Genomic DNA, 18,115 nt, shown 5'->3' with positions numbered 1-18,115 from the left:
GTCCCAACCTAAACCTAATCCAAACAGACTATAACGTAATCCTTTACTTCCCTTACTGTAACTAACAATTTTTTCCTAAAACACATAGTAATACTTGATACTATCTTGGTGAATGTCATTTACTATATACAGTATTTTGATGTTTGAATTTGCAATAGGCATAGGTAAACACACAAACTTCAGGTAAAACAATGACTGAATAAAAAATAAACAGGTCTAGATGTGCACAGACACTACTACACTCCTTATTCTCACCCTATTCACAGGCTTTTCCAGTTCAACTTAACCCAGTGCAACAAACTGCTGATGATTCACTATAGGAGCAGTAATGCGGAAGTAAACCTCCCAAAAGGTCACCAGCTTTCTTTTTCCTTATCAGGGATTATAGGCTACCTACTTGCAGTATTGTCATTACAAGCCCATCTGAGCAAAAGCAGGATAGAAATTGAAAAAGACAACAGGACTTCCATTTTCAAAAATATCGGACTGGTAACATGTCACAGTCTTCACCTCCCACAATGAATCCCTAAAAATAGAAAAGGTAGGAACAATACATAAACAGACGAACAAATAAACAAGGGTAGCTGAGCTTAAAACATAAAAAGAGAACTCCAAGTCGACAAATTACTGTGAAATTTCTAAGAAACACAAAGAAAGGCCAGCTTGGAGAGGGAAACTGCAGTCCTTGGCTACGAATGGCAGGATTCTGCTGCCGAAGGGAGAACTAGTGGGAGCCCAAACAGGCCGGGCCAGGAAGACAACCAGCAGGGCTGCTATCTGAAAAATCACAGTGAGCAAAGCCAAGCATATAACCTCTGGGCACCACTGCCCTCCCAGCCAATACACACACACACCAGAGTATCTTTCAGGTGGGAACACCCACATGACCAACCACCCTCCAAGTATTTAGCTCGCTACAACACGTATGGAACAGCGCCATCGTTCCTGCAGACATTTTCTCAAATGCCTAATGTTTCGAGAAAACCAAGATAGAGAAAATACAGACTCAACAAATGGAAGAATGTGCATCTGAAGAAGCAGACTTCATAAAGGAGTCAGAGTAAAATTTCAAGTTAAGTGTAATTAAAATACTCAGAGATAAAGAGGAAATATGGCATCCATCAAAGAGGAACACACAGTTTCATAATAAGAGCAGTTGTGGATTGAAAAGCAGAATGGACACATGAAGAGGGCGCAATAGTCAACTGGAGAGCAAAACTCCGAACGCAGTACAAGGGGAGAGAGCACTGGAAAGAATGAAATACGGGTTAGGGGAACATGAGGAGTAAGATTCAGAAGTCCCATTAGTCTGTCAAAGTTCAAAAAGAAGAAAATAAAGAAAGGTAATACACAGGGGAAAGCAATATCTAACTATAAATAAGCCTTTCCCATGCTTAGGAAAAACTCAAAATGAACAGGCCCACAAAGTAAAAAAGGAGAAATTTACAACAAAAGCAAGCCCACACCTGGAATAATCCTGGTAAAACTTCAGAAACACTAAGGATACTAATATAAGTCCTTAAAACTCTCAGAAGAGGAAAGCAGTTATCTGCAAAGGAATCAGAAAGACATGGGATACAAAGAGAGAATAGAATAGTATATTCAAATGCCTGAAAGAAAACATCATTGAACCTAGATTTATAACCAGTCATGCTATTTTGCAAATGTAAGAGTGAAATGAAGATGTTTCCAGATATTCAAGGACTCCCAAAGTTTACTGTCCACTTAATCTCTTTGAAAGAATTATTCAAGGAAGAGTTCTTGAAAGAAAAATACTCAAAATGTAGTGCAATGCAATAAACAATGGAAAACAAAGAAGTTTTATCAAAATCTATGCACTTTAATTATTTATTTAAATTTTTTGAATAAAAATCAGATACTAAAATTCCAGTATAGACATGGGGGACTGGTGAAGGAGAGAGAGGCAAAAAGTAACCACAAGAATGCTGTGGTTTTTGTTAGAAAAGCACAATTATGTTTATCAATTTTTTTTTTATTTAAAAATAATCTCAAACCAGTAGCAAATACAAATATGTACAGAAATGCATTAGAAAAGGGTTCAGAAGCACACAGAGCAAACAGCAAAGAGTGTACAGGGACAGGATTTGGAAATTTTGGCTTTAATTTTGAAAAGGAAACACACTCCCATACACATATAATTAAAATTAGTTTTGAAAAAGAACCAAAAGATGTTTAATGTATAGCAGTCAGGAAGGACACAGAATTGGGAGGATTAGAAGAGGACAACCAACACACTGGTTTGTGCTTTAAAAAGCTTAGACCTTAAGTTAAATTTCAAAGATACACAAGCTTACTGAAAACTTTTGATATCTTTTGGACTTAACATGCAGAACATGTTTCAAAATACTAAATAGTCCTTAAATTGTAATTTTAACTCTCTATTTTCTTTTTAAATGGTCGTCTTAAGATTTGTTTTTTCAATACTATAAATATATTGGTTAATGTACCCAAAGTGTTCGATTAATAAATGCTGGATGGACAAAAAACATGTACTTATCTTGGAGAAATGTAAAATCTAGTCTAGACAGTGTGGTATTGGTATAAAGATAGACAAATAGATCACTGGAACAGAACAAGAGTCCAGAAATTAACATATATATACATGGAGAACTGCTTTTTGATGAAGCTGCAAAGCCAACTCCATTGAGAAGGGATAGTCATTTTCACTAATTGGTATTAGAACAAATGGACATCCATATGCCAAAAAAGGAAAGAAAAAAAATTAAATGAACTTCAATCCGTATCTCACACCATATAAAAAATTAACTCAAAACAGATCATAGGCCTACATGTAAAGCCTAAAACAGTAACTTCTAGGAAAAAAACTTATTTTTTGTAGGGGGAAGCACAAACGTGGTCCCACTTTTAGGGGAATCACAGGGGTCAGCATATCTGGGGTGCAATAGATAAGCCTCACCCTAGGAAAACCACTTTTCTGATCATGGTATCTCTCCTGCCAAGTAAGTATGGAAAAAACATTTATGACCTTGGGTTAGGGAAAGACTTCTCAGATACAACACTTTCCCCCCAAAATTGATACAGTGGTGTTAAAATAAAAACTGCTCTCAGTTAAAAGCATAAAAAGGACAAGTCACAGACTGGGAGAAAATACTTGCATATTTATCATATATCTGATAAAGGATTTGTATCCACAATATGCAAATAACTAAAAATTCATTAATAAGAAAACAAAAATCCAATTTTTAAAAACGTGGGGGAAGTAAAATGATTTGAATAGACAATTCACCTAAGATTTATGGAAAGTAAATAAGCACATGAAAATATTCTCAATCATCAGGAAAATGTAAATCAAAACCACAATGAGATACTATTGCATACCCACTAAGATAGCTAAAATTAAGAGAAACAGTAAGAAGTGCTGGCAACAATGTAGAGACACTAAATTCTCATATGCTGCTAGTGGAAATGTAAGATGGTACAACCATTTTGGAAAACAGTTGTGAGGTCTCTTAAGAAGTTAAACATACATTGATTGTAATATCCCAGATATTCCACTGCTATGTATTTACCCTAAAGAGATGAAAGCGTATGTTCATACAAAAATCTGTACTCAAAGGCTCATGACTTTATTTGCAACAGTCAAAAACTGCAAACAACCGAAACATCCATCAGCAGGTGAATGGATAAACTACTGCATCTCAGAAACACACTATTGATACATAAAAGGTGGATGAATCTCAAAATAATTAAGCTGAGTGAAAGAAGCCAATTCAAAAAGGACATACTTTATGATTCCATTTACACAGAGTTCTAAAAAGTGTAAAGGAATCTACATGACAAATAGCAGATCCGTGGTTGCCTGGGAAATGGAAGAGATGGTAGGTCAGAGGTATTAAGGGGTATGAGGGAACTTCTGGAGGTGGTGGGCAGGCTCATCTTGATTGTGGCAACGGGTTCACAGGTGTGCACGTATGTCAACACTTATCAAATAGGTACGCTTTATGTCAATTATACCTCAATACAGCCGTTTTAAAATACGTCTTCTCAAGGAAAAGAATAGTAACCTAAAGAGCTGTAATTGCTTTATTATCACTTTTCAAACAGCAAGTGTTAGAGCAAAGCCAAGTAGGGGAGAAATGCCCTCAGGCTGTTGGGAGGAACCCAGGTGGTTGTTACAAAGGCTCTAAATGCAGACAAAGCAATTTAAAGAATTTGAAGGGAGTTCGCAGAGGTGAGGGGGAAGAAGCTCTCCAAGAGAGGGGAGCCCAAATGTAAGCAAAGTCTCAATGCCTTGCACAAACAAGAAAATATACATGCAATGAAAACTCAGAGCAACCATGTATGAAGGCGCCTGCCATATGCAAAATACTGTGCTAGATGCTCCACACACTTCATCCCATTCATACTCCTTCAGGAATAGATATTATCATCCCCGTTTCACAGTTGAAACTCAGGCTCAGGAAGGTCAAGTAACATTCAAACTCAGGATTAACCTATACAGTGTATACATTCTCTCTCTGCTGGGCAATACTGCCTCGAAAGAAAACAAAACTCCACATGTAAATTATGTACAAGCACAACAATATTTAAGTATCTATAAACGTCTTTGTTTCCTCCCAACTCATACTGCTGGATGTCTACCGATTTTAACTTCCCTTGGGCAAGGTCTCCAAGTCTCCTTTGTGGCCTGATCATGCACGCTGGTGCGCTAGAGGTTGGATCTCCTCCTGGGAGAGGGGAGGTAGTGTACATGCATGTTTACATACAGAGTGTCTGGGAAGCAAAATATACATGCAGCTGTAAAGTCCATATACAGCTGAAGTACTTCCTTTCCCTGCCAAATTCAAGCATGGGCTACCAACTGCAAACAGCTGGGAAATGGGCCGGATCAGTAAATGTACCAACAGTTCTGTGGAGATCCCTTGGATCTATGCAGATGCATTTTATCCTGTTTAGCTGGTGTATACCGAAATATACCATTTGCCACGGACTTCACCCGACATTTCTACAAACTTTACCCACCCACTGGGGAGTCTCTCCCCTGAGGAATCTCTCAGGGGGGTAGGAACTCGTCCAAGTCATAGGGCTGGTATGTGGTGGAGTCCTCACCCAGGGCCTCCACCACCGACTGGATGGCATTCAACAATAACCGCAACAAAGAAAAATGAAGAGACTAGAAAATCAGAGTACATTATGAAAAATAAAAACACTGCAAGTGAAACTCTCTTAGGTTCACTTACACATGTGGGTGCTGGTTCACAATATTTTTTATTGTGGACCACAGTCAAACAATTTTTGTAGGCCACTGCTGTTGATTAGGTGAGATTTTGTTTGTTTAAAAGGGAAAGTTCATTTGCTCAGTACACCAAATAGGATGCAAGCACTATCATGGCAAATAAACAGAAATATGCAGCTCAACATAAAGCATTAATTTTGTCCAAATGAAGGGAAATCCCTTGAAATGTCATGACAACATACTCCCATACTCAGAAGAAGAATCTTTTCTTCAACTAATTTGTACATTTCACTAAAATAAAAGGTAATGGATTAAGTGGAAATGAGGTTGTGATTTTTTTCTTAAAAACAAAACTCCAACTCTACAAATCCATGCCAGTTAAATGCCAGAACTGAAATTCCCAAACGAGGGCAAAAAGGGATTGAGTCAGCTACCTTTTTTGCTTGAACAATCCACAGGAAAACAGCTACTGCAGGAACAGCAGGCACCCTATCAGGACTGACCAACCCATCCAGAATACTGTTGTACTCAGTTTCAGCCAGGAAAGGTTTCTTAACCTCAGAAAGGGCTGCCAGACGATAATCTCCCCTCTATAGCCCTCTCCCAGGCTTCCCTCAAGTATCTCTGCTTCTGAACCCCTGAGGGGTTTCTCAGAGAGTTTCGGAGGGGGGTCTTCCCACTTTGGGAATGTTCGCAATGAGCTTAGATGAGGAAATGGACCACTCCAGCCCCCTGGAGAGGGCTGGGCTCTCCCCACCCGCATTTCCCTGAGCACTACCCACTTGCTCAGGACCACCCAAGAAAGGGGAGAATGTGAAGGAGAAGGAACTACAGAAGGACTGGGGATTAGAGATGAAACCCCAAGAAGGCTCTTTAAAAGTGTCAGCGGGTTTGGAGGAAGTTGCTGGAGGGAGGTGAGATTCACAAGGGGGCAGATTGTCCCGGTTTCATACAGGTTCCCTGAACATCCGCCGAGAGGACACAGGGCTGAGCTGGCGGCTGCAGACACAAAGAAAAGATTCAAATATGTATTCCCTGGCGATCAGAGGGGATAATAGACAAGAAAAAAGGGGAGTTACAATGCACTGCTCTCTAGGTGTTAAGCGCTCAGGGAGAGCTCCCTGGGGAAATAACATCTATGTCTAAGGTCGAAGAGATGGGAGAGAAAGATAATGCCAGGAAGATATTTTGGCCTTCCTGGAGTTTGAGGAATGTAGTTTCAATGCAAGGAGGCTGCACACTGCGCAACAGCTTCCCAGAGCACTTAGAATGCCATCAGAATGCCTTCCTCCCCGCAAGAGGCCCCACTGGGCTACCCTCTCTCTCCATGCCTGGGTCAGCCAACCCACTAGTTCCCTACCTGCAGCCTCACTGGCCTCCTGGCTGCACACCTCAGGCCCTGGACTTGCTCCGCCCTCAGCCTGGCCGGCTTTTTTTCCCCAGGCTTCCCCTTGCCTTCTTCCCACCCAGCCCAGGGCAATTTTATCTCCTTGCATCGAAATCAGGCTCCATCACTTCCTAATAATCCTGCAACTTCTTAATCATACTTATTGCTATCTTTTTACTTGATATGTCTGTCTTTTTGTGTAATTACTTACTTGTCCATCTCTCACATAAACACTTACTGGAGACTGAGGCAAAATACAATATAGCAGGTGGCATGAATTCAATAAATATCTTTGCATAAATTGGAGGGAAGAGGGGACTCTCTTGTCCCCTCCTGGCGTGAGCCGGGAGCTCTGTCCTTTCACTTTATGTCTAAATAAAAGCCTGTACCTTGCAAAAAAAAAAAAAATTGGAGGGAAAAGCTCAGGAATGAGATGCTGGGAAATTTGGATCTTACTCTGAAAGCCAGAAGGAATTCACTTACGATTTTAAGGGGAAACTAAGACGATCAGATTTACACTTCAGAAGTTCACTCCAGATACAGACTCCCTAGAGGGGGGGTCAGTGTGGAGACACTGAAGGGGTCTAGAATAAGCCACTGTGGCATAAAAATTATATTGAGCTAAAGACATCTGAGTCCATGGAAATCCCTTATTTTCCTAAAGCAGAGACTCCCCAAGGAACTCAAATGTCATCAATCTCTTTCTTGGGAGCAACTGTAATCATCTCTTGCTGGAGACTGAGACAAAAGAGAAGTTGCACCACATCAGACAGACACTGTCACAAGACTATTCACATCTCCCACCTGCTCTCCTATGGGCCTGCTTATCTTTTCAAGAAGTCATTTGTTTTATCATAAATGCCCTTTCCCCAACCCACTTCTACAAAGTCATGTGTTCTCACAGAAGTGCCTTTCTGCCCTTCCCCATTAGGATGGTATAAAGCTAGAAATTCTAAACACCTCATGCAGAATATTTTGTGAACTCTCATGCATTAGTACGTAATTAAATCTTTTCTTTTTTTCTTGTTAATCTGTCAGTTTAATTTGCAGGCTCCCAATTCAAAACGTAAGAGAATAGAGAAAATTTTCCCTCCCAGACAGCAGTTACGAGGCTGTTCTAGAACACAAATGAGAAATGGAAGAATCAAGGCACAGGCTGTGGAAATGGTCAAAAGGAACAGATTCTATTTGGTGATCCACAAGTCCACAAGGGCCCGTGTGCCAAGCAGCCAGAGGGGAGGTGGGAAAGGAACTCAAGGTGTTGAGTCTGGAGGGCCTGTTGGCTTGAGGCTCAAGGGAGGAAAGGATTCAGGGTCTCCGAAGGGGGTCAAAGCCATGAGACTGCAGACAGGTCTGGGTGGGAATGCAGACTGCAAAGGCAGTCCCTGCCCTGACAGTCCTTTTTCACCCTGAGTGGGCTGGCTGAGGTGGAAGGCACATTTGAGAGGTTTTAGCCATAGTCACTGACAACAGCTCAAACCAGCTTGCTCCAACCTCTTATCACAAGCACTTACTACTCCTGACCTCCTGTGCAGCACAGTGTCATCTCTAGTCCTCCAGTTGGTAACATTTATCCTTTACAGATGTAAAAACTGGGGCCTTAGTGCCTACCACACACAATACACACTCAAGAGATGTCTGTTGCTTGGGATGACTGAATGAGAGAGACTGAGCAGAATTTGTAGCTAAATTAACTAAAGCTTTAAAAAGAAACTTCCTATCTGACTTTGGCCCAGACCAACACTTGGGTATCAGAAGGATGAGCTGTCTGCCTAGGTAAACTGTACCTACCTGTGGTCAAGAACACTGCAAATACCTTAGCTATCTTGCGCTGGGTCCTAAAATTTCCCAAAGAGCCCAGCTTTCTAACTAGACCCCGGGAAAACTAACCACCCCCAGAAACAGCACTAAGGGGAGGAGGTCACCTAACTGAGCCACTCAGTCTTTAACACTGCAGGCTAATTACCTAATCTGTAACTGGCAAAGCCCTTCAAAAACCAACAGGCCTTATATAGTAGAAAGTGAAAGATGGATCAGAGCCTTGAACACAAAGCTGCCTAGAAGCCACTCCTGGTTTATCTGTGGGTTGGGAATGTTCACAAAAAAAAGGAACCAGAAGTCAGGAAAATGGGACTTCAAGGCCAATGTGTACCTCTTCACACAGTTCCAGTAGGATTGGCTCTGCCTTAATGAGCTCAAGGGATTTTTGGGGGAGAATAAAATATCATATGAAATACGCTTCATAAACTCTGTATTTATACGATTGACAGCTATTACTGTAGGCTCCCTCTTATCCATGGTTTCACTTTCCCTAGGTCAATCTCGGTCCAGAAACAGATGATCCGATCCTCCTTTCGACATGCCATCATAAGGTCAACAGTAGCTTAACTACACCACAATGCCTACAATGCCTACGTCATTCACCTCACTTCACCTGATCGCATAGGCATTTTATCATCTCACATCATCACAAGGGTGAAAACAGCACACTAAGATACTTTGAGAGAGACCATAGTCATGTAACTTTTACTATAGCACATTATGATAACTGTCCAATTTTATTATTGTTGTTAATCTCTTAATGTGCCTAATTTATAAATGGAAGTTTACCATAGGTATGTATATATAGGGAAAAAAAACAGTATAGGTAGGGTTTGGTACTATCCAGTTTCAGGCATCCACTGGGGGTCTTGAAACAGATCGCCCAAGGATAAGGGGGACTACCATATAATTAAGGAAAGTTCTCCTAGAGGTGACACTTTTCAACAGGTCCAAAATGGGAAAAAATAAAGATTTAATGAAAGAATTAGAATAATGCAGTGGCAAAGGAATCGCAAGTAGAACGGTTTAGAAAGTACTGAGTTAGTGCTGGAAGGGGGTTCAAGTCCCAGCTTGGCCGTTTATTACCTATGTGAGCCCATACATATGTCCCCTAGCCCATGAATCTTTACTTCCTCATCCATCAGTCTGTCACGGTGTGTGTGCCTATGTGCACACACACCCTTTTTCTTTTTTTCCACAGCCCAAGCCTAGGTAACCAGAGGGTCTTTTGTGGAATGTGACTACAGTGGGAGGCTCACTCAGCTTAGAGGGAAAGGTAGAATTCCCTTGCTATTAGTATTCTGGGGGGTCAACAAAGGTTTAGGGTTTATATACCTTTGGTTTTAGGAAGAGGCCTCTGGTTTGCTTCTATTTGCAACATCATCTGCAGCTCTTTCCATTTCTGATCAATGGAACTATTTATACATTCAAGGCCCAGGAAGGAGTTCAGTAAGAAACTCCAAGTTAATGGGAATTAAATATATGAGTAATAATTGTACCATTTCTAAAAGAACATGCAAAATCATGAAGATCACTGTCCACTTGATTACTTAGTAAGGACAACTAAATGCAAACAGAACATACATTTTCAAAGGCATCAAGGCTTTTGAAGGTGATTTTATGCACTAGGGAACAGAGCTGGAGTCTTCCCCTGAGATCCTCACGAGGAGAAAGTTGACTGGCTCCCTGGACACATTCAGCCAGGAGTGAAAAACCTCTTTGTCTTGTGTGTCATAGCAGAACCAGGGAAAGCCACTGTCATAAGAGAGCTTTAAGGCTTTTGCAGAAGAGGGAGAATAAAAAAAAGGTTTTTTGTTTTTTTTAAAAAAGGTAAGGTAAAATAAAGGAGGTAGAGAATAAAGAAGAAAAATGAGCAGGAAAGTGGCTGAGGCAGGAAGTGAAATAGAGTCATCAACAATGACTGTGGGGGTGGAGGGGCTGAATAAAGCAGAGGGTGAGCTGGGATGATACTCAAACACCCGGGGAGAACCGATCTATTAAACTCAGAGCCATAGCCCTTATCCAGAACTCCAGAACTTGCTGTTTCTTGATCTTTTTCCCATTTGACTACCCTCTATCTGTTCTAATATTAAAATGTAAGAAACTTCTGATAAAAGTAGAGACTCAAGATTCCATGATACCTTGAACAACTGACGTATGTTTATAAAGTATCTGATATGTAAATATGATCTCTCTAAATATATGTATTTGAACAAGCACTATGCCTAAGGTGTGAGACTTTGGTCACACTTTTTTTTATCAAAGTGTCGTTAATATATAATCTTATGTTGGTTTCAAATGTCGATCACACTGGTTCAACAGCCCCCATGATCAACTCATACTGTGATTGCAAATTACTGGTCACAAAACTATTCTGTATTTCCACCTATTCCAACTCTTCTTTATCTTTGTACTTGCCAGGGCCACAAGAGAGTCCAAGAGATTAGCTACAGCCAGGGCTGTAGTCAAGCCAATTCATTTTGGAGAAGGGAGAATAAAAGGAAAGGGACTTATATTTCTACCAACTTGACCTTCTCTTAAAACTTTGATAGTTCTAGCTCATGTTGTGGCTACAGAAGTCTCCTAGCACCTGTGAGCCAGTTTCAGTATCATGAGAACAATGATCTTTACTTACTCTTAAGGAACAATGAGCAATGAATCCACTAAATAATTTTTTAATTATTTTAAGAAAAAAAAGCCAACACTAATTGTTAATAGATGTAAATTGCTGGATTCATCACATTCACACTGATCAGGGAAGTATCACCTGATGACCTTGGGTTTCCTATACCTCTGGTAACCACCTAAACTGTCACTTCCTCAGCCCCTGAGAGTGCTCACAGGCTGCTATGGCAACAAAACCGCACTTGGCTGGACTGGGTGAGCAACTGTCTCAGCCAGGTCTCCCCTAAAAACTGGAACTCTTAGGAAAAACAACTTTGCTTTCTAGTTAAATATGATCTTTCAATTCCTTCCCTTTTTATAGTTTTTAAAACAGTAATTTACTAGAGATTTGAAGTCCATGTGGCTAAAAGCAATTATTTTTGGTTCAATTGTTTTTTATGGCTTAATTATTTATTGCCCTCTCTGGAGTTTTATCTGGATCCTGGAGACTGAGGGTGAGACTAACCTTATCTCTGATTAACTACCCTGAAAGGGGGGTTGAGAAGTGCTCGAATAGGTCCTTAACAGAATTAAAGTGCCCAGTAACACTCCGGCTATTCGTGGTGAATAAAATTTAGAGTGCAAGCCAGAGAAACGCAATTTAAGTCTCACCTTCGCTGCACTGCATTTTCAAACATTGCACAAGGTGGTAAAACTAGCAAGACATTCCGTTTAAAAATAAGATAGAGGTTCCTTATAAGACCAAGGGAAAGGAAAATCACACTACCCACCTTCAGTCCACATTCGTTTGCACAGCTCCTGATAAACTGCTTTGCAATTTACCTGGCACAACAGCCAGTCCTGTGTCCCACCTGCCATGGTAGATTTCTGAAACTCATGGTGTAGAGAAAATGGAAATTCCACGGCCAGGATTCTCACCTGACCCTGGTCTGCTTGCCCACTGCACAAGTGCAAAGTTCGCAGGTGCAGGCTTGCACACGTGTGGACAGGAAGTTGTTATGGACTCTATATAAAGGCCTCCATCCCGTGCCCTGCGACTGCAGGGCCACGAGGTAGGGGACGGGACAAGCCTGGAGGCAGATGTGCTACATGTAGACTTGCCCTGAGGTAGATGGGACTCTAGCGTTTGACCTACCACCATGAAAATACTGGGTATAAACCCTTTCACTCCAAGAACGTTCCATTGCCATTTTTTGGTCTCACGGAATACAGAGTGAACTTGCCTGGGGCTGAAACCCTCAGGCAAGACATTTGGCTAGACACATGGAAAAAGACCCAGGTATCCACTAAGTACTGGCACTAACCAACCCGGTTAGGAATATAAGGCAGACGAGGGTTCATTAGAGAAATGCTTTGCTGACCATTCAAAGTATACCATATTCATCTTTTCTGAGAGTAATCTCCCCACCCCAATTCCACTTCTTAAGTTTGAGAGTACGTATATGTAAATTTTACCAAAAATAACACAATTATAGTGAATTACGTGCCCAGGGCCCATCAGAAATCGGCTTGATGCTTTGGTGGCGCCCTGAGGTTCCAGGAATGGAAGTCCCAAGTCCTAACCTCCACTCCTGATTTCCCTGGGACAGTATCAGCTGGCATGACTGATACTGTCAGGGACAGTCCTTGCTCGAACTGCCAGAGATGATTGTCTGCTATTCTAGAAAGCAAAAAGTGCTCACTGATTCTGCATTCAGGCCTAAAGCCCCCAAATTAAAACTAGGGACAGGTGGAGAGAACAACAGCCAGAGATAACATAGGAAGTCTCCCAAGAACAGACTACCTACACACAGCAGGCCAAGTGAAGAAAGGCCAGACCGCAGTATTGTTTGTTGGAGCAAATACTCATTTGTTGTTCCTCTTACCACATAAATATACTCAATGCTTTTATAGCAAGATTCCAGGTTGATCCCAAGAACTGACAAGGGAGTATTTTATTACTGAAGTAATGAAAAGCATCATCAGTTACAGACAGGTTTGCCTCTAAGTAGGAGCAGTGGGGGGAGCTTCCAACATCAGGCCCCAGGGAAGCCCCTTGTTCAGGAAATCCCACCTCTCAGGCAAAGCTTTATTTTCTCTTCAATTTGAAATCCCCAAGTCGAGTTTTAAAAGTGACCCCTTAAAGAACTGCAGAATACACAAACAGATCTTGTGCTTTTCCTGGACCCTCTCTAGCCCCCAGGACGATATCAAATTACAGGGCTCTTCCCGGATATTCTCTCTTTTACTTTTCTTTTTTTAAAATATCACACATGCACCCTATTGTGTGTCTATCAATTCAGATTCCTTGCAAAAGCAAGCCACCCTGAAGTCTCCTAAGACTCTAGGAGGAACTAACGATGCAACCTGAATAATAATGAAGCCACTGAACAATTTAATTACCAGAGGTAGCCCTAGAGACTGCAACAAAAGGGTTGAAAGCCTTCTTCCACAAAAATGTGGCCACATGCTCAACTGTGGGACCAATTACGGGGAGTTCAGAAGAGATAAGTGCACAGGTGCACAGGCCAGTTTAAGCAAATGGAGAAATTTGCACAAATCCTCCCTGGAGAAAGGACACTAGGACAAAGGGTGACTTGGGGAAAAAAAGGAGTTAGAAAGGTGACTTGGAGAGTTTCTCCTGTAAAAGGGCTCAAGGTTTAGTTAACTGTCTTCCATTCCTGATTAATTGAAAGTAGCACTTTGCTGTTACGTGTAAAATAACAGCAAACTAACCTGCAAAGAAAGGCTCTCTATAGGACATTCAAAATAAATTCAATGAACTTTCGATAAAAGTTCTTCAAAATCAACAGTTAGGATGGTTGCTTTTCTCTCTCACACATGTTCAAAATGAAAAATTTAAAGTTCCTTCCTTAGGATGCCTACAGCTTCATCTAGACGTTATGTTTAATAGCCTCATTCTACTGATCTTTTCAAGTGAACTTAATAATAAAAGGCCTTTTCCTTGCTTTGGAGGAAAACAAAAAGATGAACTTTTCTAAAAAGCTCTCAACTTCCTTAGGCCTTAAGAATTAAATGCAGGTAGCCCCCACAAGCTTAACCATTGCAAAAGTCTCGCTTCTTGAACAGCAAACAAGAGTTTGCTTTTGAGCGGCAATACATTATCCCCGCCCCGCGCTCACTCCATGGCAGGCACTGCCAGTGCCCAGCAACTGCCATGGCCAGGTGGTGACACTGGGCAAAGATAAGGGGTCCTAACAACCGCATTTGCCTAGATCCCAGGAAACCGGCAGCCACTCGGCGACTCCCGTATCGCCTGCGCGCATCCCCCTGTAGCCCACGTGGACTGCCCCAAGACCCCTCCCGCGGCGACAAGGGGCAAGACTGACACTCGCAGCTGCCGACGGCCCTGCCAGTCACGCTGCCGCGCGCTGCCTTTTTTTAGCCACGATATCTGACCCCAGCTTCAAGAGCGGCATTCAGGGAGAGGTCCCAGGGAGCGCCGGGCGGTCCCCTCCCCCAGCCCCCGACCCTGCAGCAAGCTCGGGGTGAAGGGTGGGGGAGGCAGCGGCCCTGGAAGAGGCCAAAGAGCGCGCGCTCCTCCAGCTCAGACGCTTCCCCTCTGCCCTCTCCACCCATCCCCGCTCCCCTCTCCGGCGCCCCTCCCCACCGCCACCCTGCAACTCCGCTGCCCTGGGTCCCCTCCAAGTCGGGGCAGACCGGAGGGACGGGACCCCGGCGGGCTGAGGAGGCGCTCACCTTCCTCAGCGCCGCTGTCCGGGTCGGCGTCCGAGGACTCGGGCCCGTCCCCGTAGTCCGCCAGCCCCACCAGCTCGTCCTCCTCGTCGTCGTCGTCGCCGTCCCCCGGCGGCGGCTTCCCCAGCACCTGGCTCATAGCGCCCGCGGGTGGCGGCGGTTTCTGGTGGGGGCCAAACCTCCCCGCCGGAGGGGCGCAACGAATTTCCCGATTAGGGTTTTGTCCGGAGGTGCGCGGGAAGCGGCGGCGGGGAGGGCCGCGCGTGCCCCTCGGGGTCGGCGTCCAGGGCTGCGCGCGGCAGTGCCGGAGCCCCGGGAGCCCCCCGCCCCGCCCGCCCGCCGGCGGGGGAGTCGGCCGGAGCGCGGCAGTTCCTCCCCGAGCAGGGCGAGGGAGACTGCGTGACCCAAGTCACCTGACACTCTGCCACACACACACACACACACACACACACACAAACACACACACACCCGCACGGGCGCGCGCGCGCTTTCCCCGGCGCAGGCACCGATCGGTGGGGCTTTGGGCCGCGGCCGCGCGCACCCGGGGGAGCAGCAGGACGGCCTGGGGGCTTCCGCCCACCCAGGAGACACGGACACACGCCGGAGCCCTGGGGCCTCCGCCTGCCGCGCAGTCACCCACCGCGGTTGCGCGCCAGGGGCCCCCACGCGCCCTTTCTGCACGTGGTCCCCGCCCGGGGGGCGCCCCGGGGGCCTGCTCACTCCGAGGACCTCCCACGCCACCCACCTCGGACTCACGCACCTTACCTTGGGCGGCCGTATCCAGCTTTCAGTCCCAGGAGACGATGACGGTCCCGAGTGAGCTGCGCCCCCCTCTACTTACCGCCGCACCTCCCCACCCCCACCTCCAACACTGCCGCGCCCAGGCCCGCATCCAGAGCAGCATGCCTTGCACACCCGTGGATGCTGAAGCGCCCCAAGAAGAAAACTCAAGGGAAACGCAATTCTGAGGAGCAATCTCCATAGCAATTGCCTCTTAGTGCGCGTTCATGGTTCAAAGTGCTTCCCATCAAGAATATTTAAAAATCAGGCCTACCCAAATGCAAATGTTCCTGAAAAAAAAATAACAACATGCCTCGCGGATGCCTAGACTGAATTATAATTCCCCTGCAGCTTTTCGGAAAAGGTAACACACTCAGGGCCAATGCACGGCCACCTCCTCCAGTCTCTTAGTTGCCTAGACTGTAATCTCACATCTCAAAATGTTTCAAGGCTTTGGGAGCGGATGGGTGAGGAGGGATAATTCTTATTTAGGAACAGCAGTAATGTGGGGGTGAGATTAAAACCTGCATTCCTCCACAAGCTTTTCACCGCAGGACTTTCTGTACTCACCCTTCCTGGATACTGCAAAAAATCACGTGGACAGACTTCCTTCTGTCAAGCACAAGAAACAAACCAGCTGGCCAGCATGGTGATCAGGTCCTACAGGTGCCAGCACCTCAGCAGGGAGCAGAACAGGAGGGGAGCTGAGGCCTGAGACTCCTGGGGCCCAAGGGTGCTGCCTTTAGGGAGCATGTACTGAGCACCTACCAAATGCCAGGGGCTGGGCTGTGTGTGTGTGCTCAGCACAGTGTTTCTGCCCTGGAGGAGCTCTCAGTCTAGCATGCCTTGGATTTTGTGGTAGTTGTGGGTGTTGAGGTTGGTTGCATACATCTTCTAAGAGGTGGCTGCTTCTAACTGGAAAGGTCTGGGGGTTTTCCAGGTGGAGGCAGCATAGTTTGGTATAACTATCAGTCAAATTTCTTCCCAGGATGAGAACAGATGGCACATGCAGAGATGTTAACGTACAAGGCTTTAAATGGAGGCACAGATTACAGGGGTGTGAACAGAGTTTGGGGACTCAACATAGATCAGTAACGCTCGGAAGAGATTATCACTCCAAAACTAATGGGAGTAAAGGAAGGGAGCAAACGCTGGAGGCGGGGCAAAACCAGGAGCTGATGAGGCAGCAACCGCTGCCAGAACCACCTCACGGCAAGGAGACAGAGCTTGAAGAAACAGCTGACCTCTCTTCTCACCCTACATTGTCCTGGTCAGACCCAGCTGGAAGCCAGAGGGCAAGGGAGACTGGAACCTAGTCCAAGACACAGAGATTGGGTAGGGAGGCCAGAGAGAGGGTCTGAGGGTGGGATGGGGGGTGTGGGTGTGGGTGTGAGCAACAGGCTCTACTTGCTTTAATCAGAAGAAGTTACTTGGGGTAATTTCCTAGCTTTCATCCATTTTATAAATGAAGTCCCAGGGTGGAAGAGCTCTCCCAGAGTGGGTTTAAGCTACCCCAGAACAAACCCACCAGCCTGGAGAGGCAGTTGAGCTGGTCTGAGTCAGACTGCAGAGGGCTACTTATGAGCCCTAGAAACCAGTCCAAGGTCAGCCCAGACCACCAAGTCATCCCTGGGCTAGTTCCTGGAGTGTTTAGCGGGAAACACCAATAGCATATTGGAACACTCTGTAAGATAGTTGAGAATTGGACTGTTCTTGAGAAAAAAGGGAAAAGATTCATAAAAATATCAATAAAAGCCAAATCCTTAATTATGCTCAACTTCAAAGTGAAAGAGTCATAAACAGGTTTAAGAGATTCTAATTCATTGTTATTTCAGAAATACACAGTATGGATGAAGTCTGAGTAAACAAGGAGAAAACTTTATTGCTTTTCTTCTTTTGCTGCTATTTCAGTGCTGTCAGCTTTCAAATAAGGGATATGTTGAAAAATATCTTAGACATAGCAGTTCTTCAATTTAAAAAGCACATCTTTCAGAATTTAAGTAAAAATAGAAAGGCACTAAAAATGGAAAGCCTTTGAGAAAGTGGGTGTGGGATCTGTTCAGTGCCTGGGTTACTGCCTTGAGCTCTCTCTGGTCTGGCCCTCAGACTATGTCTGCGATGTCACTCTGGGAGAGCTTTCTCGAGGACGTGAGGATTTTCTCTGGGCTAAGTATGATTTTTGCTGTTGTATGTAACTATGGCAGCTTGCCGTATACACGGTAGGTGCTTAATAAATGTGTTTGGAATGAGTGAAAAAATAGAAGAGAGAAAGATAGATGGTACATGGCCAGCTTTCTACACAGTCGTGGCCTTTTTTTGAGATAAACTTGAGGAACACAAAGAAGCCAAATTTTGTACTTATTCTAAACCCTGGGAAATAGCAAAGTGAGGTAAACAGGAACTGTGAGCTACAGGAGTGTAAGAGCAGCTGACGTGCAAGAGATGACTTTTAGGCCTTCATCTCTTCAGGACTGCCCGAAAATATGAAGGAATTACTGTTAAATGCTTATTTTATTTTTACTAACTCTCCCTTCTGAAAAACTCTTTTAACTTTTAGAAATATTTGTAGCATCATGAGATATAAGCTT

At 44.2% G+C, this 18,115-nt stretch overlaps 1 protein-coding gene and 1 pseudogene across 4 annotated transcripts in view; both read right to left on the bottom strand.

Annotated features, from left to right (window-relative positions):
• The window catches only part of RRAGD (Ras related GTP binding D), a 36,456-nt gene extending 20,840 nt beyond the window's left edge, over positions 1–15,616 (bottom strand). The window contains exon 1 of one of the 4 annotated variants that reach the window (XM_017665701.3): positions 15,513–15,616. Coding sequence is in view for 3 of the 4 variants with exons in the window: in XM_073220983.1 (XP_073077084.1) it covers positions 14,751–14,886 (136 nt within the window). In the remaining variant the exon portion in view is untranslated. Of the gene's footprint in view, positions 1–14,750; positions 15,149–15,512 lie in introns of those variants that run through there. The other 3 variants (XM_073220983.1, XM_037014087.2, XM_037014082.2) reach the window with 3 other exon arrangements.
• On the bottom strand, positions 2,864–2,989 carry LOC118971786 (U1 spliceosomal RNA; annotated as a pseudogene).
• Positions 15,617–18,115: the final 2,499 nt, after the last annotated feature.

Source organism: Manis javanica, chromosome 13 (genome assembly GCF_040802235.1).
Source record: "Manis javanica isolate MJ-LG chromosome 13, MJ_LKY, whole genome shotgun sequence".
Classification (NCBI taxonomy): domain Eukaryota; kingdom Metazoa; phylum Chordata; class Mammalia; order Pholidota; family Manidae; genus Manis; species Manis javanica.
This window is presented reverse-complemented; position numbering and strand designations above follow the sequence as displayed.